Source organism: Saccopteryx leptura, chromosome 2 (assembly GCF_036850995.1).
Source record: "Saccopteryx leptura isolate mSacLep1 chromosome 2, mSacLep1_pri_phased_curated, whole genome shotgun sequence".
Taxonomy (NCBI): Eukaryota; Metazoa; Chordata; class Mammalia; order Chiroptera; family Emballonuridae; genus Saccopteryx; species Saccopteryx leptura.
In genome coordinates, this window is record NC_089504.1 from 267055445 (window position 1) to 267080262 (window position 24818).

General features: G+C 40.2%; 1 protein-coding gene across 8 annotated transcripts in view; it reads left to right on the forward strand.

The window, feature by feature from the left end:
- Positions 1-24818, forward strand: part of SWT1 (SWT1 RNA endoribonuclease homolog) — an 86114-nt gene that overhangs the window by 312 nt on the left and 60984 nt on the right. For 2 of the 8 annotated variants that reach the window (XM_066361724.1, XM_066361716.1), the window contains exons 2-10: positions 4093-4182; positions 6550-6630; positions 7420-7478; positions 9757-10495; positions 18747-18806; positions 19698-19827; positions 21108-21209; positions 21954-22142; positions 24706-24799. In XM_066361724.1, coding sequence (XP_066217821.1) covers positions 4093-4182; positions 6550-6630; positions 7420-7478; positions 9757-10495; positions 18747-18806; positions 19698-19827; positions 21108-21209; positions 21954-22142; positions 24706-24799 — 1544 coding nt within the window. Of the gene's footprint in view, positions 1-129; positions 184-231; positions 1227-4092; positions 4183-6549; positions 6631-7419; positions 7479-9756; positions 10496-18746; positions 18807-19697; positions 19828-21107; positions 21210-21953; positions 22143-24705; positions 24800-24818 lie in introns of those variants that run through there. The other 6 variants (XM_066361721.1, XM_066361722.1, XM_066361720.1 and 3 more) reach the window with 6 other exon arrangements.

Below are 24818 nucleotides of genomic sequence, written 5' to 3' on the forward strand. Positions count from 1 at the left end.
AACTGGGGGCGGGGGCGGAGCCTCAGTCCTAAGTCCTAGGAGAAAATGAATACTTGTATAAAGCTGAACGAGTGGTAACCTGGGACTGAGCGCAGAACTACATTTCCCAGCGGGCCTCGGACTCAGGGATTTCTTTCCCTTGGCCGGGCCTCAGGCGTCGCAGCTGCGGCCAGCTCTGGTAAGGTGAGAAAGTTGGTGGAGGAGGATTCGTTGACGTTTTCGGGCCAGGCTCCTTCGGTTTCTCCGGGACCTTGGTGGCGGCGGGCGGGACTGGGAACTCAGGGGGCCCCTCGCGCCGGGGCGGACGGCTCTGTGGGCGGGCCCGGGGCCGAGCCAGCGCGGTGAAGGGTGTGGTTCTGGCCAGGCCCTGCCTCTGGTGCTGCACCTCGCGCGGTGTGGAGTCTGCTAGGCTCCCCCGGAGCCCGCGGGCCCCCGCAGTTTACGAGCGGCGGACGGGTTTCCCTGTCAGTCCGGCGGACTCGAGTTGGGGTCTGCAGTTCGCGTCGTACCGTCACCCGCACGGTGACCCCGAACAGTCTTTAGTCTCCGCGTTCCCAGTTTCTTCAGCGCTGCGTCGTGGTCGTGAACGCCCAATGGGTGGTTTTGTTTGTTTGTTTGTCGCCCAGCACGGGAATCTAGGCTTTTCATCACCAGAACTCTGAGTGGGTTGAGCTACGGGACACTTGGTGGATGCCACCGAGGTTCCCCAGGGCGTGTGCCAGTGAGTTCCCTGGCTGCGCAGGACTTCTCTTCCCTGGACTCGGGGCCTCCGTGAGCCCAAGCCGCGCTCAATCCAGCCCGGGGGGCGGGCAGGGGAGACACCTCTTCTGCCCGGGACGGGGTTAAACGCGGTGGCAACGGGAGAGAGAAGCACCTTTTAGTCTCAGGTACAAGACGACCGAAAAATGGGACAATAACAACACATTATAACTTAGAGACAGGAGTAGTGGCTGATTGTATTTGTGCAGCCTCCAGGGATCATTGAACGACTAGTCGATCGCTTGAAAGCTTGACTCAGTGCGTCCGTCTCTCTCATCTCAGTACCAGCTGGAGACCAGACAAGGGTTAGTTAGAGTCCAGCTTGCGCATCTGACGGGAGTTGGAGGAAGCATTTCTAAGCCTTGGTTCCTGCGCCTGAGACATCCTAAAGAAGGAATTTTCCGAGTGTGAAAAATTATATTAAGGGAGCGTGTTACTGATCTGTTGCTGCCTCAGTTATCCCAAAGGTTAGTGGCCTAAAACGATCAACATCGGTGACTCACCCCACCGGTTCAGTAGGTCAGAGTTCGAAAGTGGCCTTTTGGGTGTGTCTAGCTGCGAGTCTCAGGAGGAGGTGAAGATTCTTGGCTAGGAAGCTGCCCTGTAAAGGCTTAATTAGCACTTGGAGATCAGCTTCAAAGGTGGCTCACTCACGTTTCTGGCTCGTGGCTGTTTTTGGACAAGAGGCCGCAGTTCTTCCCTGGTGGGCATCCACGTGGGCTACTTGAACGTCCTCGAGACTGGTGGCTGACTTTCCTCAGAATGAAAGATCTAAGACAGATAAAGGCAGAAGCCGCAATGTCTTATATGGCCTAGCCACTTACTGCGTGTAGCAACATTTATTGGAAATACGGGTCAGCTCTATGTATTGTGAGAGGGCACGACTACCTGAGGGTTTAATTACCAGGCAGCAGAGATCATCAGGGACCATTCTGAAGGCTGGCCAGCTCAGAAGGGCTCTTATCTAGTTGATATTTTGATTTTCATAAAATCAATATGAATTTCACACCTCATATAAATGTAAAGCACTTGACATGGTAAACATAAAGGTCTTTTTCCTTTAGTTGTCCATGATCTGCAGTGATTTTTTTCAATTTGTCTTATGGGCAAGAGGTTTAAATTAGCGTTATTTTGTATTCAGAGCAACATCAGACCAATATGGATCAAGTTTAAATTATAAAAAATATATATAACCAATGCATTGCCTCTAAGCAATTCATTTTATGGAAATTTTATTATTATTTTTTATAGTATTGAACAGCCCCCATCTCCAGTGGAATGGAGTCCTTGGAACAAGAGGATGATTAATCTGGAAGCTCAACTGTGAATTCAATTACATATTGCCATAAATTATCTTACAAAGCAAAATTTCTGGATAATTTAGAATCTGTTCTTACTGGCCCATGTTGAATATTCTTTTATCACTATTTATTATTTGATTTTTTTGGTTAGCTCTCAGCATTTTTCTTATCTTCCTATTCATCAAAGTATCTAAAAGTTTGATTTTATATAATAATTGATTATTCTTTCAGTATGTAGTAATTGACCAGAAATAATTGAAGTTGCTTGGTTTCTAGCCTTTATGTTCACAGTCTCAGTATTTGTCACTACCAGCAATAAACTTGGGCTTTGCTTCTAGACGCCTTTTATATTTTCCTGTCCCAGTGGTCCTGGTGATGTTCCAGTCTCAGGCCTCTATGTTCCAGCGCAGGATGCTTTTGGTATACTCTAACTTGACAGGGAGTGTTAGTGACCATAAGGAATGACTATATTTGTCTTATTGCTTTTCCGGGGCGGGGGGGCAGAGGGAGACAGGTACAGCAGCTAACAATATTGACTTGATCCAGAGCGCAGCTGGAAAAGTGAGACTCTTATGGGAAGTTGACAGGGGACCTGCAATGGGCAAGTGTTGGTAGTGGCTCAGTTAAAAAGAGTATTCTGAGGAAGAAAAAAATAGCTCATTCACTCAGCAAGCAATAATGAGTATCTCCTAAGTTTTTAATACAGCATGCTGTTCAGGGAGCTCCAGGACTAGTAGAAAGAATTAGGTAAGCCAGTATTTATTTAGACCATGGGTCGGGAACCTTTTTTTGGCTGAGAGAGCCATGAACACCACATATTTTAAAATATAATTCTGTGAGAGCCATACAATGACCCGTGTACCTTACGCATTATCCAATAAAAATTTGGTGTTATCCCAGAGGACAGCTGTGATTGGCTCCAGCCACCTGCAACCATGAACATGAGCAGTAGGAAATGAATGGATTGTAATACATGAGAATGTTTTATATATATATTTTTTGCTGTTGTTGTTTGTTTTGTTTTTTTTTTGTATTTTTCTGAACTTGGAAACGGGGAGGCAGTCAGACAGACTCCTGCATGCGCCCGACTGGGATCCACCTGGCATGCCCACCAGGGGGCGATGCTCTGCACGTCTGGGGCATTGCTCCGCTGCAACCAGAGCCATTCTAGTGCCTGAGGCAGAGGCCATAGAGCCATCCTCAGCGCCTGGTCCAACTTTGCTCCAATGGAACCTTGGCTGCGGGAGGGGAAGAGAGAGAGAGGAAGGAGAGGGGAAGGGGTGGAGAAGCAGATGGGCGCTTCTCCTGTGTGCCCTGGCTGAGAATCGAACCCAGGACTCCTGCACGCCAGGCCAACTCTCTACCACTGAGCCAACTGGCCAGGGCGAGAATGTTTTATATTTTTAACGTTATTATTATTATTTTTTATTAAAGATTTGTCTGCGAGCCAGATGCAGCCATCAAAAGAGCCACATCTGGCTTTTGAGCCATAGGTTCCCGACCCCTGATTTAGACTTTACTATGCTCTACCTTGTGCAAGGTTTTTTAATATCCATTGTTTCATCTGAGTCCCTCAAAACACTCTTGGATGAGTTATTTTACATATAATGAAAGTGGGCTCATAAAATGTATGTGATTTGCCCGAAGTCTCACTCAGTGAGTGGCAGGGTAAGTTGGGAAATGAAGGTTTATGGATGACTGGTTTTGAGGTGCACGTAGGACAGAAGCCAGTAGTCCTACAGGCAGTTGAAAATGGTGTTCTGGTGCTTGAGAGAGAAGTCAGAGCTAAAGGCATAGTTTTGTGAGCCATTCCTACAAAGGTGGTAGAGGAGGCTGAAGGAGAGGACCATTACGAGGGAGCATATAACTGAAATAAAGTGGTGCAATGAGAGAATTCTATCACCTTAGGAATGGTTAGAAAATGGAAATCATTTTGTAACATTCCAATCTTTAACTGAAAGAAGAATAACTTCTAATATACTTTTTTTGTTGTGCTGAAAAACACATAATGTGTTTTTAATATTCATTTTAGCTTTTCAAAATGTCCAACAAAGAATCCTGTGGAAATGGAACGCAGTCTGAGAGAAAAGACACCACCTTGTCACCCAGCTTTGATGAAAAAGTAAGAGTTTTGATTTACTAACTGAAAGATACCCTTTATTAAAGTTTATTTTTGTGTAATGCAAAAATACTCCTCTGTTTTAAAGTGACAGTGCAAGTATACTGTTCATTTGTTTTTCCCATTCTCTACTTGCATTATTTTATTTATTCCTCACAACTCTATCAGGTAAGTACTATTATTGTCCCAATTACACAATTTAAAACACTGAAGCTTAGAGAGGTAAGTAATTTGTCTAGGCAGTTCTGACTTTAATTCTAAACTTCCAGAGAATCCTCCTTTTCATAGAAGTAACTCACCATTAGACCATTTTCCATATCTCCGTTCTGCATTTACTCAGCATTGGATAGGATTACATGCTTGCCAATCAAAATGGGGAGGTACAAGCTGGGGCTAGAGAAAGTGTGCTTACCATGGTCCTTTTTCTGATACTTCAGCACAGTATTTTAAGAAGTGTTTTGGTGGATGAAATTTAGGATAGCTAAATATATAATTGAGCTGATTGTTGTCTCTAGGAAGTGAAACAAACAAAATACCCTGCAGTCAATTTTATTATAAACTCTCTGACTACTCTGCATAGTGCATAATTAGAATCAGGTAGTGTTTATGCTATATTATAATCCAAGATGAGAGACTACACATAAAAGTAGGTATTCACTGAAGAAATGATTTCTGTGGTAGCAGGTTAGTTCATAAAGCTTTTACATCACTTGAATGAAGTATTCTAGAGATCAGTTTTCCTTCTAGTATTTGTTCTTTGCTTCTAACTTTCTGATCACTAATTTGGTCTCCCAGGTATAGTGATAATTGGAAAGGGGATCCTGGAGTGTGGCCTTGATTTTATGTAACACTATTTGACATGAGTAATTGACATGCTGTTTAAAATTTCTCCTCCCATTCTTCACCTACTTGAACTAGACTTTGCCATCACTCCTTCAGATGTGCTCTCATTAAGGCCAGTAACAATTTCTATGTTGCTAAACCCACTGATCAGTTTTAAGACTTCATCTGACTTGACCAGTCAGCGATATTGACATAACTGATTTCACCTTCTCTTTGAAATATTTTCTTCATGTAGCTTTTGAGGCACCATACACTTCTGATTTTCTTTCTTACTGGTGAGTTCTTCACAGAGTTCTTTGCTGGTTCCTCATCACTTCTTAAATGATAACCTTTCAAGTGCCCAGCCTCAGTTTCCCCAGTTTGGTAAATTGCAGTTCCATTCTTTCTGTAGCCTGGATGCAAAACTCTGGTCATCATCCTCTACCTGGGTCCAGTCTATCAGCAAACTGTCGGCTTTCTTTTAGTGATATAGTCAGAATCTGACCTGACTACCTCTTCTACTGCTATTACCGTGGTCCAGGCAATCAACTTGCTTTCCTAGATTATTCCCATAGTTTCTAAATTAATCTTGCTTTCGCCTTTGTCTCCTTGTGTTCTTTTCTCAACATAACTGCCAGACTGATCCTATTAAAATGTTAGTCAGATCACATTACCCTTTTACTCAGGACTTTCTGGTGATTTTCCACTTCAGAGTAAAAGCTGAAGTTCTTGCTGGGGCCAACAAAGTGCCCTGCTCTCTCCATCTCTTCTTCTTCCCATTCCCCCTTTGCTTTCTTCACTCCATGACTTCCTTTCCATATTTAAAAAAGCCAGGCACATTTCTGCCTCAGGGGCTTTGCTCTTGCTGCTGTTCCCTTTGAACCAAAAACACTTTCCTTAGATATTCACAGTTTGTTACATCCCTTCTTTAGGTCTATATTTTTTTTAATTGCAACTGCCTCAAGCCCCACCTCCCAGCATTTCCTGATTCTTTTCTCTGTTTTATTTTTTTTATAGCATAGTGTGACACACTAAATATATTATTTATTTGTAAACTCCTACACTAGATTTTAACCTCCATGAGGGCAGGGACTTTTGTAATTTTTTCGTTAGCTTGTCCCCACTGTCTAGAATGTCTCTGGCACGTGGTAGGTACTCAAAATAAATTTTCCTGCATCTGTTGAATTCAGGACTCACTGAAGAATAATTGGATAGTGGATTTGCTTTGTGGAAAGATGGATTTTATGATGGCAGTGTCATCTCCCAGGGCCTTTACCCGAACTGTCAGCTGGCCCTCTGCTGCAACACCTGTATCCATCTCCGCTCTAATTTGAGAGCACCTAGATCTTCTGATTTCTGGTTGAGTCTCCCTTCTAGTTGGGCTTCCATTCCTCATACCAGTTTGTGTGCCTTTGAACATTGATTCCCTCTGAAATTTATTGTTAGTGTATAAGGAATGCTGATTTATAACAGTGATGAAATAATGCTGTCTTATACTGTGCTTTATTTTGTGCTTTTTTTCTCCTTTTTTCCAAATGGCATTCTTAGACAACACATAACAAAACCTCAGGATGCTGTACTAATTCAGCTTGCTCTGTAAGATGCGCTTCATCACAAAAGAGAAAACTGGTAAGTGTTTAGATACTACAACTCAGAATCATTTATATTAAAGTTTGAATGTACAATTAGAGGGTTTATGACATAAATTTCTCCACTGCTTTTTCATTACTTTTTTTCCTTTGTATTTTACTTACTATTTGATAGCCAGTGGAAAGAAAACCAGGTTGTTTTTTTCTTTCTTCTCACCCAAAAGCATTTATTAAGTTTCTTATTTCTTTGAGCTGAAAGACCCTGTTATGTGGGATTAGACATCATGGAGATAAATTTAGAATTTTAAAAGTGTTTCGTCATGTATGGTTATATTTATCTTTATAATTTCCTTTTGAGTTAGTCAAGGCAGATACAGTGTTTGCATTTTCGATTCAGAAATTGAGATCCATAAGTTTAAGTGACTTGTCCGAGCACACAGAGTTGTGCAGTACATTCTCACTTAATGTCGACTATACCCTGATCCTCTCTTACTTTTCTTGTACCTAGCCCTGTGTCCCCTGAGTGCATAGAGACACAGGGTTGTAGACTGGAGAGTAGACAGGTCTGATTTTAAATCATGGCCCTGCTACTGACCTGCTCTGTGACATTGAGGAAGATAATTTGCTCTGCTTGAGCCTTGGGTACTTTATCTGTAAAATGAGGATAATAGTTTCTGTCTCTCAAGATCATTATGTTGATTAAGTTATTGTGTCAACCTATTCACTAACACATAGGTATGGGGAAAAAATTATTTCCCAGTCTCTTACCCTGTAACTACAGTACCATTGCACAACTTATATTTCTTAATGACACATTGTTTTCTTTCAGAAATCAGATCATGTAGACATTTTGAACTGTGATATAAAAAGAAGACAAGATCTGAAAAGGTAAATTCCCCCACTCCCCTTTTTTAGATACCTTTTTACTTTTTTTGGCCTAGAATTACATGACTAAATATTCAGACTTGCAAAATCCTTTTCTTACTTCGATTACTACTGTTTTGTGTTTTAAATGCAATCATTTCTAGATATGTCGCAGATTCTGGTTTTTGAATTTTTTTTTTTTTTTTTTTTTTTTAGTGAGCAAACAAGAGAGAGGGACAGATAGGGACAGACAGACAGACAGAAAGGGAGAGAAATGAGAAGCATCAATTCTTCCTTGCAGCACCTTAGTTGTTCATTGATTGCTTTCTCCTGTGTGCTTTGCCTGGGGGGCTCCAGCCGAACCTTTGACCCCTTGCTCAAGCCAGCAACCTTGGGCTTCAATCTAGCAATCTTTGGGCTCAAGTCAGTGATCATGGCGTCATGTCTATGATACCATGCTCAAGCTGGTGACCCCACACTCAAGCTGGCAACCTCAAGGTCTTGAACATGATATACCATTAGGTGCCAGTCAAGGTCCTCTTAAAATTTAAAGTTTTGTGTTGGAATTATCACTTCATAAGTTATATGAGTGTCTAACCACTATGTTGAAAACCTGAAACTAATATAATATTATATGTCAACTAAAATTTAAAAATTAAAAAATTTTTTAAAAACGGGGATAATTAAAAAATGTAAAGTTTTCTTCTATTGTTACTTATTAACAGCTGATGATAGACAGTCTTTTAGTAGGAATAAATAGCAAAGAAAATAAAACTAGATGAAGATGCAGGTGAAACTCCTATAAAAACTCTGAGATGTTTACAGTTTGCTCTTGCATAATTATTTGAGAGGTAATTTAATTACTATCTCTTTCTCTTCTGCTGGACTGTAACCTACTTGGGGGTAAGGACTCTATCTGATGTACTTTCCACTGCCTATCCAGTGCCTACTAGAGTGATGGGCACTCAGAAAGCACCCTAGGATTTATTATAAGTTAATGGATTATGTTATGGTGAAAAACCTTTCCCTTTCTTTCTGACTACAAACTAATATCAATTTTTATTAAGCAGGAGAATATTATTATCACCCTTAGCTATTGCTGCTTCTAACATTATAGCACATTTCTTTCTGGCTTTTTTACCATGTTTATTTAAATTGTTGATGCCACATTATATATACAGATGTGTGCCCTGCTTATTTTATGCTTAATATTATATTATATCAATGTTTTATATCACTGAAAACTTTTCATAAAGATCATTTAAAAATGACTATATTTTCATATTTGATAGAATGACATGTTTCTTAGTCATTTCTAAAACTTTAATATTTGCCTTGAACTTGAATTTTTGCTATTATAAATCCTAAGTTAAATATTTTTTTTGGTTTATTTCATGTTTTTTTCACCTTGATACTAATTTCTAAAATGGGGATTACTGAAAAGTCAAAGAATATGGACATTTTTAGAATTCTTAACCATGTTTTCAGATTCCATTTTGGAAGTGTAATTGTTTTGCAGCATACAAGAGAGAATTTGCTTTCTAACCCCTTGCCAGTATATAATGTTATTTTAAAGTCTTTGCTAATTTGACACAAGAAAATGGTATGTTGTTGTAATTAGCATGCCTATAATTACCATGGAAGTCAATTCTTTTCTCAAATGTTTATTAGCCTTTCCCTCTTTCTTTTTCACTAATTTTCTGTTTATGGGGTATTCTAGAATCTTTGAACTTTTTGATGAGCTTTTTGTCTACTAAGGCTGATAAGCTGTCATATATACATAGCAAATTCCATTTCTCAATTCTTTGAATTTTGTTGATTAATTTTTAATGTGCTAAAGTTTGAAAGGAAATATCATTTACATTTATTATATTCCCTTGTAATTTTTCTCGTAGGTTTTCAGTTTAGGAATTTCTCTATTAAGAAATTAGATAAATACTGGCTTTTTTCCCCTATGGATTTTAAATGTTTGATATGAAGTGTAGCAATGATGATAACAATTATTTTGCACCTCAGTGTTTAATCTGTTTGGAATTTATGTTGTCTGGGTATGTTTTTAAATTTGTTCTCCGGTATTCTATAAAGCTGTAAATTTGTTTTTTTATTCCCAAATAGCAAACCAATTATCCCAACACCATTTGTTGAGTAATCCTTTTCATTTCATTCTTAATGTAGTCATTTTACTTTTTGTGAAGTTTGTGTCAGGCTAGTTCTATAATTTCTTAACCAAAATGATACAATGCAAATTATGTATAATCATTTATAGTTTTAATGTAACCTCAGTTTCTGTGCTGTTTTACAGGCCACATGTAGACACTGACACTCCAAGTAAGAGACTAAAAGTCAATTCATCATCCCAAGGACCTGGTAAACTCCAAGAAGGATCATATTCAAATGATAATCAAATTATTTCACAAAGTCCTTCAAATGGAACGAAAAAAGATATAAGTAAATGTGTAGATTTTAAAGTTAAAGATATTAAATTGACAAATGTTAGATGTAACCTTTACCATGGAATTAAAAACCTCAGTAATCCTAAAATTGCCAAAGATGTCACACCTAAAGCTGAATGCCAGTCACATGAAAAAACATGGCCCTGTGTACTTGCTCAGAGGGAGAAGATAAAAGAGCTCAAGAAAGAAAGGCATAATAGACCAAGAGACAGTTATGAAAAATGTGGTTTGGAAAAATGCAAGAGAATCCAATTTTCTCAGGATTATAATTACAACAAGATAATTAAGGAACCCCTCGAATCCAGAAGAATGAAAATCAGTTTCAAAATTCCAGTAAAATCCCATGATACCCACCAGAAACCTGTAGAAAAAAATGTTTTCCTTTTAGAATCCAACAAATCAAGGACTAAGCAGAAGAAAAAAGGACACCTGGAAAACTGTCAGGTTTCATTAAATTTGATGAAGCACAAAAGCAAACATTTGCCTTCAGATTCCACTTATAAAAAGAATGTTCATGAATGGAAGGGAAAATATCATCATGAGCATCAAGAAAGTAATGATTCAGGTTCTAGTGACAACCTAACCCAGGTAAGGTAGTGCAAAACAGAGAATGTAGGTTTTAGCAGAGCAATATTGGTTCCATTACTGATAATGATCACGGAGGGCTGGTTCAAATTTAGTCAGAAAGATATGTCCTGATTCCTTTATTTGATCACTTTAATTCCAGCTTCCTTAGGAAGATGCCTTGGCAAGTATCTATAATATGTCAAGGATCCATAATAGGAGAGAAGGGATAAAAATGTAGAAAGATGCAGTTGCAGACAGTCCTTTGAAAAAAAAGCATTGTGCCAGTCTCTTAGGCTCTTCTTTAACCCTGGGTACTTTAGAACGCCCAGGGGTTAGTATTCTGAATAGCTTTTTGAGTGCCACTGTGTGCCAGCCATGTCAATAAAGGAAGGGACATGGTCTCTGTATTCAGACGCTTATACATGTGAGGAGACACACACGATCACCTAAGTCTGTAAGTACTTATCACTTAATGTGGGAATTCACAGCAGGGGGTTGTCATGGCCTTGGTACACCATAGGGGGAATTGTTAAGACAGGTTGACCAGAGGAGGTAACATTTAAACTGAGAACTGAAGAATGACTAGGAATTACTTAGGTGAAGATGAGGTGACCTGGGATGGGAGAAGCAGGGATGTTCCAGACAAAGGGAGCTAACTATATGCAGAGATTCAGGCTAGAAAGCTTGGCACATCTGTTTTGCTTCTAAATGTTGAAATAAATTGGCATTTGTAGACTAATTTGAGAACCTATTCTCTAGCTTTTCCCCTATGACAAAATTGTTTACCTTTAAGAGAACTTCTGGAATTTAAGAACTTCAGAAATTCTGAAATTTCGAGACTGCTTGTAAACAGGAGTGGTTGAGTCTTAACTGCTTTTAGGTATCAGGATTATAGATTGCAGGAGTAAAAAACTTACTATGGAAAATGGAAACATTATAACTAGTGAAGCCAGAAGAGTTTGAGAGACAGAACATTTCAGTGAACTTGAAAGGTGCCAAAGAAGGAAAGATTTGAGTTTGTTCTTTTTATTGCTTTTTTTTTTTGTATTTTTCTGAAGCTGGAAACAGGGAGAGACAGTCAGACAGACTCCGCATGCGCCCGACCGGGATCCACCCGGCACGCCCATCAGGGGCAACGCTCTGCCCACCAGGGGGCGATGCTCTGCCCCTGGGGGGGGGGGGTCGCTCTGTTGCCACCAGAGCCACTCTAGCGCCTGAGGCAGAGGCCGAGGAGCATCCCCAGCACCCGGGCCATCTTTGCTCCAATGGAGCCTCGGCTGCGGGAGGGGAAGAGAGAGACAGAGAGGAAGGAGAGGTAGAGGGGTGGAGAAGCAGATGGGCGCTTCTCCTGTGTGCCCTGGCCGGGAATCGAACCCGGGACTTCTGCACGCCAGGCCGACGCTCTACCACTGAGCCAACCAGCCAGGGCCTTTTTATTGCTTTTTAAAAATTACTTTTTATTTTCAATTACAGTTGACATGGATTATTATATTAGTTTCAGATGTACACTTCAGTGATTAGACATTACATAACATCAAGTGATCATCCCAATAAATCTCGCACCGATCTGACACCATACATAGTTATTAGAATAATATTGACTGTATTCCTTGTGCTGTACTTTACATCCCCATGACTGTTCTGTAATTACAGATTTGTATTCTTAATCCCTCACCTTTTTTCACTTACCCCCGACTCTCCTCTCATCTGACAACTGTCAAAACATTCTCTATCTATGAATCTGTTTCTGTTCTGCTTATTTATTTATTTTGTTTTTTAGATTCAATTATTTATTTATTTTTAAAGATTTTATTTATTCATTTTAGAAAGGAAAGAGAAGAGTGAGATAGAGAGAGAAGGGGGGTGGAGCAGGAAGCATCAACTCCCATATATGCCTTGACCAGGCAAGCCCAGGGTTTCGAACGGGCGATCTCAGCATTCCAGGTTGATTATCCACTGTGCCACCACAGGTCAGGCCTTTTTTTGTTTTTTGTTTTTTAAAAATATTTATTTATTTTAGAGAGGAAAATGAGTGAGAGAGAGAGAGAGAGAGAGAGAGAGAAAGGAGGGAGGAGCAGGAAGCATCAACTCCCATATGTGCCTTGACCAGACAAGTGCAGGGTTTTGAACCGGCCACCTCAGCGTTCCAGGTTGACGCTTTATCCACTGCGCCACCACAGGTCAGGCCCCTAGATTCAATTATTGATAGATATGTATTTATTGCCGTTTTATTGCTCATTTTTTTTATCTTTCAACAAAACCCTTTAACATTTCATGTAATTCTGCTTTGGTGATGATGAACTCTTTCAGCTTTTTCTTGTCTTGGAAGCTCTGTATTTGTATTTATTTTGATTCTAAATGATGGTGTTGCTGGGTAGAGTAATCTTAGTTATAGGTCCTTGCTTTTAATCACTTTGAATATTTCTTGTGAATCCCTGTGGCCTGCAAAGTTTCTGTTGGGAAATCAGCTGATGTCCTGGTTGGGTAGCTCAGTTGCTTAGAACATTTTCTGGATACACCAAAGTTGCAGGTTCCATCCCCAGTCAGGGCACGTATGAGGACCAGCCTATGAATGCCTAAATAAGTGGAACAACAAATCGATGTTTCTCTCTTTCTCTGGCTCTCTCTCCCCCTTTCCCTCTTTTCTCTCTAAAATCAATAAGTTAAAAAAAAAAAGAACAAGAGAGGAATCAGTAGACAGTCTTATGGGGACTTCCTTGTAGGTAACTATCTGCTTTTCTCTTGCTGCTGTTAAGATTCTTTCTACATCTTTAAACATTTGTATTTTAATCATGATGTGTCTTGGTGTGGGCCTCTTTGGATTTACCTTTGGGACTCTGAGCTTCCTGGACTTGTATATATCTATTTCCTTCACCAGGTTAGGGAAGTTTTCAGCTGTTATTTTTTAAATGGATTTTCAATTTCTTGCTCTCTTATCTCCTTCTAGCACTCCTATGATGGTACACTTGAAGTTGTCCCAGAGCAGGGGCCCCGTTCACTGTCCCTCAGACCATTGGAGGGCCGGACTATAAAAAAACTATGAACAAATCCCTATGCACACTGCACATATCTTATTTTAAAGTAAAAAAACAAAATGGGAACAAATACAATATTTAAAATAAAGAACGAGTAAATTTAAATCAACAAACTGACCAGTATTTCGATGGGAACTATGCTTCTCTCACTGACCACCAATGAAAGAGGTGCCCCTTCCAGAAGTGCGGCGGGGGCTGGATAAATGGCCTTACGGGGCCGCATGCGGTCCGTAGGTCCGTAGTTTGGGGACCCCTGTCCCAGAGGCTCCTGACACTATCCTCAATTTTGGACTCTTTTCTTTTTGCTGTTCTGATTGGGTGTTTTTTGCTTCCTTATATTCCAAATTGCTGATTTGATTCTTGGCTTCATCTAGTCTACCTTTTAAAAAAATATATTTTATTTACTGATTTTTAGAGAGAGAAAAAGAGGAGTGAAGGAGCAGGAAACATCAACTCATAGTAGTTGCTTCTTGTATGTGCCTTGACCAGGCAAGTCCAAGTTTCAAACTGGTGACTTCAGCATTCCAGGTTGATGCTTTATCCACTGTGCCACCACAGGCCAGGCACTAATCTATTCCTTATTCCCTATAAATCATTCTCCATTTCAGTTAGCGTATCCTTCATTTCACACTGGTCCTTTTTTATACTATTGAGGTTCTCACTAGTTCAGTCAGCATCCTTATAACCAGTGTTTTGAACTCTTCATCTAGTAGATTGCCTGTTTCCATTTTGTTTAGGTCTTTTTCTGGAGTTCTGCTCTGCCCTTTCATTTGGGACATGTTTCTTTGTCTTCTTATTTGGGCAGTCTTCTGTGTTTGTTCCTGTGTATTCGGTAGAGCTGTTACATCTCCTGGTCTTGGTAGAGTGGCACAATGTAGTAGGTGTCCTATAAGGTCCAGTGGCACAGCCTCCCCGTTCACCTGAGCTGGGCATTACAGGTTGCACCCCCTCACGTGGCTGTGCATACCCTCCTTGGTTGCTGTTGGCATGGAAGGAGGAGAATTTATCCCTAAGGCCAATCAGCGGCAGGACTGGCTGCAACCACTGATCTCTGACCATCATGGAGGACCAGCTGTGCTGGGGCCTACTCCACAGTTTAGGAATTATTTCAGCAGAGCTCTGGTACCTGCTGTGTCCACTCCTTGAGGGAGCTGCTGTGGAGGTGGTTGGCTGGTGCTTTGACGTGGTCTGAAGCTGTCCACTTCACTGGCTCGGGGGCCTCCCAGGGATGCAGGGCAGAGTCAGCCACCACCTGTGTTCTGCCCAGGGCCACCCTGCATGAGCTACAAAGTGATCTGTAGATGGCTGCTACTCGACCTGGGCTTGGAGATGCCAAGCTGTGAACCATGGCCAGCTGCTGCTAGTGCCAGGCCTGGAGCCACATTTGTTGTTCTCCTGTGCTGCACATTTAAGGTATAGTATGAGAAAGCTTTCAGTGCTTCTTATAATTAGTTTTGGTCTCTGTAGAATTACTGTATAAACCAAAAGAAGTATGTAGCATGAATATTAAGTTGTATGGGAAGAAATTTTTGCTTGATTACTTTCAAGTTATTAGAATTAAAGTTCTTTATAAACTATTCCTTTGATAACAGCCTTATCTGACTTAAAGTCATTTAGATTCAGGAGCAGCAAGCATATATTGCTCTTTCTTGAATATATTATCTTCAGCATATGGTTGAGAATTGTCTTAATATTATGTTAGCTGTTTTATTTTCCTCACAAGTTTTCAATAGATAATTATTTTCCTCATATGATTGTACTTTACAAGGAAATAATTGTATTTTTTAGATTTAGTAATCCAGCTATTCAGTAATCCTGTTGTGATTTCCTAAGTGAAAATAACTTTTGTTGCCTAGGTTTTATAGTCCTTTGTTACAGGCCTCTCTCAGGTTGCACCTTCCCCCAGCATTGCAAATTAATGACATAGAAATAATAGTTTTTATGCCACTTTTATAAACCTCGTATTAACAAGTCTGTGGAGTAGAAATTCATCAGTTTCTCAGTCATTAATTAAAAGTATCTATTATATGTCAGGTCCATATCTAGGTTTTAGGGATTTAGAGATGAATAAGATGATCTTTACCCTCAAGAAGTTCCCAGAGAGGCAGATTAGTAAGCAAATAAAATTGCAATACAGTAAAGTAAATATTAGAGCTCTAGGATTTGGGTTGGTGTTGTTACCAATTTAGGGGTAACTTAAGGAAGGGCTCACTAAGGTGGAGATTCTTTGGCTTGGTATTGAAGACATATAGAGCCAGGATTAGAAGTGCTGCCCTGCCAGGGTATAGGTCCAGTGCATGTAATGGCACAGGGCTGTAGAATTTCATGGCAAGAGTGTGCATGTACATGGATGGACTCTTCAGTTGTGATGTGTAGAGTCTTTGTTGGAGAGGAAATCAGGTCCAGACAATGGAATATTTTGTATCCCATGAGAAAAAATTTTATCTTCTATCCTGTGGGTGGTACAGAGCCACTGAGACATAATGAGGGAAGTAGTATAGTCAGATTTTTAGTTTAGAATCGCTCAAATAGATAAAACCTTTATTACCCTCAATATTGCTATCCTCTTTAGTCATCTTTGGTCATCCTCAGACTTTATCCCAATTCATGTATTTAATAAAGCATGGTAGGGGAAGGCAGACAGTTAAATGCCCACTAAGACTTTCTTTTTAATGGAGAAGAAGTTTTTAGGGACACTTGACACAAACATTTCTGGATTTTTAGGTAACAGAAAACTTATTGAAGTCATTGGACATGGCCTGTAGTCTAAGAGAGTGAAGGGTAGGACTGACCTAAGTAACAGAATGAAAAAACTTTGAATGTTAAGAGTTTCAGGAAGTTGGCCTGACCTGTGGTGGCGCAGTGGATAAAGCGTCAACCTGGAATGCTGAGGTTGCTGGTTCAAAACCCTGGGCTTGCCTGGTCAAGGCACATATGGGAGTTGATGCTTTCTGCTCCTCCCTCTCTCTTTCTCCTCCTCTCTCTCTCTTTCCCTCTACTCTCTCTCTCTCTCTAAAAATAAATAAATAAATAAAATATACAAAAAGAAGTTTCAGAAAGTTCTGATAATAATCTGTAGCTTGCTTGGCACTCCTTAGTTGAAGAGAACCTTAAAGATCTAGTGACATTTAATGTTAGGTGGAGAAGGGAAATTTTTTCATTTTTTTTCTTGTTTTCCAAGTGAGAGGAGGGGAGATACAGAGACAGACTTCTGTATGCCCCTTGACTGGGATCCACCTGGCAATCCCCACTGGGGTTGATGCTCTGCCCATCTGGGACTATGCTCACAACTGAGCAATTTTTAGTGCCTGAGGCAGAGGCTCCATGGAGCTATCCTCAACATCCAGGGCTGATGTATTTGAACTAGTTGAGCCATGGCTGTGGAAGGGGAAAAGAGCGAGAGAGAGAGAGAGAGAGAAGGAGGAAGAGAAAGTGGAGGGGTGGAGAAGCAGATGGTCACTTCTCCTGTGTGCTGTGACCAGGTATCAAACTTGAGACATCCACACTCCAGACCAACGCTCTACCACTGAGCAAACTGGCCAGGGCCAAGAAGGGATTATAAAATTCAGAATGATGGAGTAGTAAAGCCATAAAGGGCCTATCTGTGCTATATATATTTTGTTAAATCATGTGAAGATTGATGTTGGGAAGTTAGGGTAGAAACTGAATTCCCAGTAAGGCAACATGTATTTTATACCCTATATAGCTTCCTGGGAAATATGTGGGAATTTGGTGTTATCTTGGAGATTTTTTACAAGATGTTTTGGTTCAGTTGTGGCTTTTGCAGAGTTCCCTGTTACCTGTACATAGAGTTAAGTAGGTCATCCATTCAGCAAAAATACCAGTGAAAAATTGAAATTAGTAGAGAAAATTTTAAGCTCTGCTAGAAGACAATAAAACCCAAACCACCAGGCCCTGGCCAGTTGGCTCAGTGATAGAGTGCTGGCTTAGTGTGTGGGAGTCCCGGGTTCGATTCCTGGCCAGGGCACACAGGAGAAGTGCCCATCTGCTTCTCCACCCTTCCCCCTCTCCTTTCTTTCTTTCTCTTCCCTTTCCACAGCCAAGGCTCTGTTGGAGCAAGAAGTTGGCCCCGGTGCTGAGGCTGGCTCCATGGCCTCTGCCTCAGGTGCTAGAATGGCTCTGGTTGCAACAGAGCAACGCCCCAAATGGGCAGAGCATCACCTCTTGGTGGGCATGCCAGGTGGATCCTGGTCGGGCACATGCGGGAATCTGTCTGTCTGCCTTCCCCCACTTCTCATTTCAGGAAAATACAAAAAACAAAACAAAACAAAAAACCCAAACCAGCCTGACCGGCGGTGGCGCAGTGGATAGAGCGTAGGACTGGGATGCAGAGGACCCAGGTTCGAGACCCCAAGGTCACCAGCGTGAGCGCGGGCTCATCTGGTTTGAGCAAAAGCCCACCAGCTTGAACCTAAGGTCGCTGGTTCCAGCAAGGGGTTACTTGGTCTGCTGAAGGCCCACAGTGAAGGCACATATGAGAAAGCAATCAATGAACAACTAAGGTGTTGCAACGCGCAATGAAAAACTAATGATTGATGCTTCTCATCTCTCTCCGTTCCTGTCTGTCACTGTCTATCCCTCTCTCTGACTCACTCTCTGTCGCTGTAAAAAAAAACACAAAAAACAACAACAAAAAAAACAAACCATTGGTTTCCTACCCATATGCAGTATAACTTTAATTTTTAGCCTTTCCCCCTCAGTTATCATCTTCAAGGTTCCTTTTGTTGTTACGTTATGTCACTTTTAGAAATGCCTCTGTTCTTTCTGAATAAAAATTTCCCACCACTGAAGACCAGCTTGTTTACCTTTGCCATGGTTCTTTCTATTTCTTAGGGTTGCATGTAGTTTCATTCTGAGAACATGAATATTTTTAGTAATGTATTTATGAGTGAGTAACCCTAAACTATTTCTACTATGTTTTGTGACTTGATAGAATGAGGCTTTTCTAGTCAAGGAATAATTTCTCATCTGAGGGCAGTTTCATCTCTTTGGGGCACTTGGCATACATTTGATAGAAACATTTTTGATCGTCAAGATTGGGAGGGCATAGTACTACTAGTGCATAGAGGCCAGAGACACCGCTAAACGTCCTGCAATGCACACAACACCCCCACAAAAAGAATTATATGACCCCAATATCAATAGTGCCAACGTTGAACAACCCCACTATAGGTATATAATTTATTCTAAACTAATAAAATTACTTTTCATTTCAGAGTTTTGAAGCACGATGTTCTTCTGTCTCATATGAAAGTATTCAAGATACAGATCAAGAGGTTAATGATATACTTACTTTGAATATTTCTGATGAAATTAAGTCAAACAGTTCCTATTTTAATAAAAAAAATGACTAAAAACCTTGGTAATATGAAAATAACATTGATATCTATATTTAAATCAATATGTAAGTTTTTATGAAGTCACAAAAAATATTAGAAAAAGTATTTTCATTTAATTGATCACTTTTTTGCCTTTGTGTCTAATAAGCTTGGCTCTGTTTTGAATAAAGAGCATACGCAAGGTAGTTGAATAATTTGCTTGCCTAAAGTTGCAGAAATATATAGAGAAGAGCTATTTAAAAACCCTGTATATGTTTTTAAGTCTGCATTCTTAAACACATGCTGCCTTCGTATTTTTTTTTTTTTTTCATTTTTATGAAGCTGGAAACGGGGAGAGACAGTCAGACAGACTCCCGCATGCGCCCGACCGGGATCCACCCGGCACGCCCACCATGGGGCGACGCTCTGCCCACCAGGGGCCGATGCTCTGCCCATCCTGGGCGTCACCATATTGCGACCAGAGCCACTCTAGCGCCTGGGGCAGAGGCCACAGAGCCATCCCCAGCGCCCGGGCCATCTTTGCTCCAATGGAGCCTTGGCTGCGGGAGGGGAAGAGAGAGACAGAGAGGAAAGTGCGGCGGAGGGGTGGAGAAGCAAATGGGCGCTTCTCCTATGTGCCCTGGCCGGGAATCGAACCCGGGTCCTCCACACGCTAGGCCGACGCTCTACCGCTGAGCCAACCGGCCAGGGCCGCCTTCGTATTTTTGGAAATGTTTTTCTTTCCACAAATCATCTCATCTTAAGTGAATTAAGAATTAATTGCTTTCTTTTTATTAATCTGCAGAGTAAATATTCAAAATATTTTACAGTGTGTCTTTTGCAATTTAGATGCAGATAGTAGAAGAGCTCCATGCTGCGCGTATGGGGAAAAGTGTGGATTTGCCTCTGGTTCCTTCTCCTGGAGACTTAGCAAGTATGGAGATTGACTTGGTGGAAGATGACTTGCATTCCTCTGCTGGTATAATCTTTAAGGATGATATTTATAGTCTCCTATACTTTCTTGAGAAAGAATGTGCCAGCATTCAATTACTATAATGTTAAAATGTGCTCATTTGAAATAATAAAGTGGAGTATATTTCTTTTAGCTATAGAAGTGAGTCTAATATTTGTCTTATCATCATTTCTTTTTATATATCTAATATTAGGCAGACATATTTTCTCTTTCTCATTTTGCTAAGGGACAGTAATCAGAGTTATGAGTTGTCTTTTATTCCTGCTGTTTTTTATTTTTTCTTTTGTGACAGAGACAGAGAGCGAGACAGATAGGGACAGACAGATGGGAAGGAAGAGAGGTGAGAAGTATCAGTTCTTTGCTGCGACACCTTAGTTTCTCGTTGATTGCTTTGCTTTCTCATATGTGCCTTGACCGGGGGTGGGGTGGGAGGGGCGCTACAGCAGACCAAGCCAGCGACCTTGGGCTCAAACTAGTGAGCCTTGCTCAAACCAGATGAGCCCACGCTCAAGCTAGTATTGAGCGTGGACTGGGACGTGGAGGACCCAGGTTCCAAACCCCCAGAGATCGCCGGCTTGATTGCTGGCTCATGTCGTTTGAGCAAGGCTCACCAGCTTGAGCCCAAGGTTGCTGGCTTGAGCAAGGAGTCACTTGGTCTGCTGTAGCCCCCCAATTAAGGCATATATGAGAGAGCAATCAATGAACAACTAAGGAACCGCAATGAAGAATTGATGCTCCTCGTCTCTCTCCCTTCCTGTCTGTCTGTTCCTATCTGTCCCTCTGTCTCTTTCTCTCTCTCTGTCACACACACACAAAAAAACCATGCTGTTAAAAAAAATAGTAATACTACATTACCTTGACATTAATTTTTCTATGTACTGTTTTTATGTGTAGTAACCTGATTTTCACAATGGTACTATAAAAATAACAATGCTAGTATTATCTATTTTATTTCTTTGACATATATTTTTCTCTTCAGTTATATTTCACTCAGAGTATATTAAAATGAGCTTATAATTCCTAAGTGCACTGCTACCAGTGATGCAGGACAGAGCTTGGCAGCATGGTTACTACTGGGGCAATTCAGTATATGATTTAAATCTACCCATAAGCAATTCATAATATTTACTGGTGGATAATTATTAATTATTACTATTCTTTTAAGAATTAGAGTAAGTGCATTTTTTATTTTGTTGCTCATGGAGTTCTATGATATCAAAATTTTAGTCATTAGAGAAGTCTATTATCAAATGTCATGAAATCCTAACTTTGCTCTTTTTCTCTAGCAAATACTGCTTCAGACAAAAAACTTCTAATTGTTATTGATACAAATATTCTGATGAATCATCTCAAATTTGTTAGAATTTTGAAGATAACAGAAATCCCAGGTATTTATAAAACATATTTACTAATTCTGATTTTATTTCAGTTGATATTTTAAAAGGAATGTGCTCCCCCAGCCACATTTTCTTTTGGATAGGAAGCATAATCAGCTTAAGTTAAAAAGAGCCTTCACAGGTTAACCTAGATATCTAAACTAAGTCTTCTTTGATCTTCAGTATTATTTATTTTTGTATATTATTTTGACACATCTGATTTTAATTTTTGTTTCCTTTTTTTTTTTTTTTTTTTTTTTTTGTATTTTTCTGAAGTTGGAAACGGGGAGATAGACAGACTCCCGCATGCACCCGATTGGGATCCACCCGGCATGCCCACCAGGGGGCGATGCTCTGCTCATCCGGGGCATTGCTCTTGCCGCAATCAGAGCCATTCTAGTGCCTGAGGCAGAGGCCACAGAGCCATCCTCAGTGCCCAGACCAAGTTTACTCCAATGGAGCCTTGGCTGCGGGAGGGGAAGAGAGAGACAGAGAGGAAAGAGAGGGGGAGTTGTGGAGAAGCAGATGGGCGCTCTCCTGTGTGCCCTGGCCGGGAATCGAACCCAGGACTCCTGCATGCCAGGCCGACGCTCTACCACTGAGCCAACTGGCCAGGGCCTAATTTCTGTTTCTTACATATTATCTCTTCATTTAGATTGTGAATTCCTTACTTTATAACTTTCAGTTCTCCAACACCAGTTTGATTTAGTAGTTTTAAATATTTGTTGACTTCTAAGATATTATTTTATTTTTTAGGTTTTGATGGGCTTGTGTTAATAATTCCCTGGATTGTGGTGCAGGAATTAGATCGTATGAAGGCAGGAAAACTACTGAAATATGCCCAGCACAAAGCTGTACCTGCAGTTCATTTCATCAATGACAGTCTCAAAAATCAAGATAGAAAACTGTGGGGTCAATCAATACAACTTGCATCTCAAAAGCTTTGTAAGTATTGCTCTATAAGGGTACTTCCTGGTTAAGATTTGATTGGGTACTGACTCATTGGAGAGAAATGGTGCAAAACTTATAAAAAATTATAACCATTGCAATGTGAAATGGCAGGCTATAGTGATGGGGTGGAGGTGGGGTATTTGGGCTTGGTTTGAGGGGTCTTTAATTTTTTTTTTTCATTTTTTTGACATAGAGATAGGGACAGATAGGGACAGACCGACAGGAAAGGAGATAGAGAGAGAGAGAGAGAGAGAGAGAGAGAGAGAGAGAGATGAGAAGCCTCAATTCTTCGTTGCAGCTCCTTAGTTGTTCATTGATTGCTTTCTCATATGTGCCCTGACCAGGGGACTACAGCAGAGCGAGTGACTCCTTGCTCAAGCCAGTGACCTTGGGCTTTAAGCCAATGACCATGGGGTCATGTTTATGATCCCATGCTCTAGCCAGCAGCCCCATGTTCAAGCTGGTGAACCTGCACTCAGGCTGGATGAGCCCGTGCAAAAGCCGGCAACCTCAGGGTTTCAAACTTGGGTCCTCTGTATCCCAGTCCGACGCTCTGTCCATTGTGCCCCTCATCAGGCTGATCTTTTGAAGAGCTTTTAAAGGAAAACCACAAATAAGTGTCTATTATAAGAGTTAAAAAATATTAAAATGTTTGAAAATATTAAATTGAATCCTTTCGATGGTCTTTTTGCTATGCAAAATTTCACATGAAGAAATAGAATAATATAATGAATTCATTTTTGCTTATCACTCATTTTCAGTGATTGTCAACATTCTTAGTTATTCTCTCATTTCCTTTTTCTTTTACTTCCAATTCCTGGAACTTCTGCAATACTTTGAAGTAAACCCAAATATCATATCATTTTACCCATAAATGTTTAGGTATGTGTTGCTAACAGATAAGGTTTGTTTTTTCTTAAAAAGATATTTTTTTGTAAACACAAATAACAAAATTAACTCTTGATCTAAGCCATCATTTCAGTAAAGTCCTAGTTGTTAATAAGAGATAAGAATTTTGCTTACTCTAATCTTTTCTTTTTAGTTTGTCGATAGAAATGATATTTTATTCTATAATCTATAATCCCAACACCTGCTAAGAACACTTAGAGCGGAGGACCCGGGTTCAATTCCGGGCCAGGGCACACAGGAGAAGCGCCCATTTGCTTCTCCACCCCTCCACCGCGCTTTCCTCTCTGTCTCTCTCTTCCCCTCCCGCAGCCGAGGCTCCATTGGAGCAAAGATGGCCCGGGCGCTGGGGATGGCTCTGTGGCCTCTGCCTCAGGCACTAGAGTGGCTCTGGTCGCAACATGGCGACGCCCAGGATGGGCAGAGCATCGCCCCCTGGTGGGCAGAGCGTCGCCCCCTGGTGGGCGTGCCGGGTGGATCCCGGTCGGGCGCATGCGGGAGTCTGTCTGACTGTCTCTCCCTGTTTCCAGCTTCAGAAAAATGAAAAAAAAAAAAAAAAAAAAAAAAAAAGAACACTTAGAGTGCTTTATGGCTATTCTCTAGATCCTTTTCCAAATGCTTTACAACTAGTATCACATTCAAATCTTATGTTATTATGGAAGATATTCTTATTAGCCCCGTTTTGTTGATGAGGCGATTGAATGCTTGTCCTAGATGAAAATTCTTTCAATAGATTAGGTTTGAAAATTATTTTAGAAGAGTTCATTGTAGAATAAATGTTTTGGCTACGTTTATTAATTTTAGATGCATTTTATGTTTCTTATGACTTCCATTTTCATGTGCTTTTTTAATACTTTGACTTCAATCTGTACTTTTTGATGATTAAGGAGGATAAATCGAAGTCTATCTCAGATTTCTGTGTTTCAGTTTCTGGGTGTCTTCCATGAAATCCATGTTTCACTTTAATGTTTGCATCTTATTATTTGATCTTAGTTTTGTTAAATTGCTGACATTGCTTTTAGTTATAAGGTTGTAGAGATAGTAATAGATTATTTGTGTAGTTGTCTATGTCAGGGAATACGTAAATGGAGATGATTATTAATAGGTAATTAACAAAAGGAATAAATTTAACTAATTAGCCCTTTGTTTCCTGCATATATTTTTCTGTCTATTGGCCATTTTTAACTTCTTCTGTATTTATCTTTCATTTTTTTCTTTATTTTAATTGCTTTTAAATTTAGAAAGTTACTTTTTCCTAACACCTGCTAGGACCACTTAGGGTGCTTTAGTGCTTTGGGAGTATGAATTAGTAACTTTTCAGGAAAGCAGTTTATCACAGTTTATCAAGAAGGCTAAAGATATTTATCTTACTAGAGATATATCCTAAAGAAATAGAGATGCTCACAGTGATTTATATAAAAATGTTCATCACAGCATCGTTTATACAGCAAAAATTTGAAGCAATCTAACAGAGAAGTTATATATAATGCTATAGTCATATGAGAGAATACTATGTTTTTTGAAAAATATTAATGGTATATAATAACCTAACTCTTTTAGATATTCTTGGTGTGTAAGTACACCTAGATTATTCATATGATACCCGGATTTCTAGTGTGGTTATTGATAATTGCTTTTGCTAAATTTGCAGATGGATTGAGTGATGAGAACAATGATGATCGAGTATTAAAATGCTGTCTTCAGTACCAGGAATTATTTCCTAGTTCTCTTGTTATTCTGTGCACGTGAGTTTCATGGTCATTT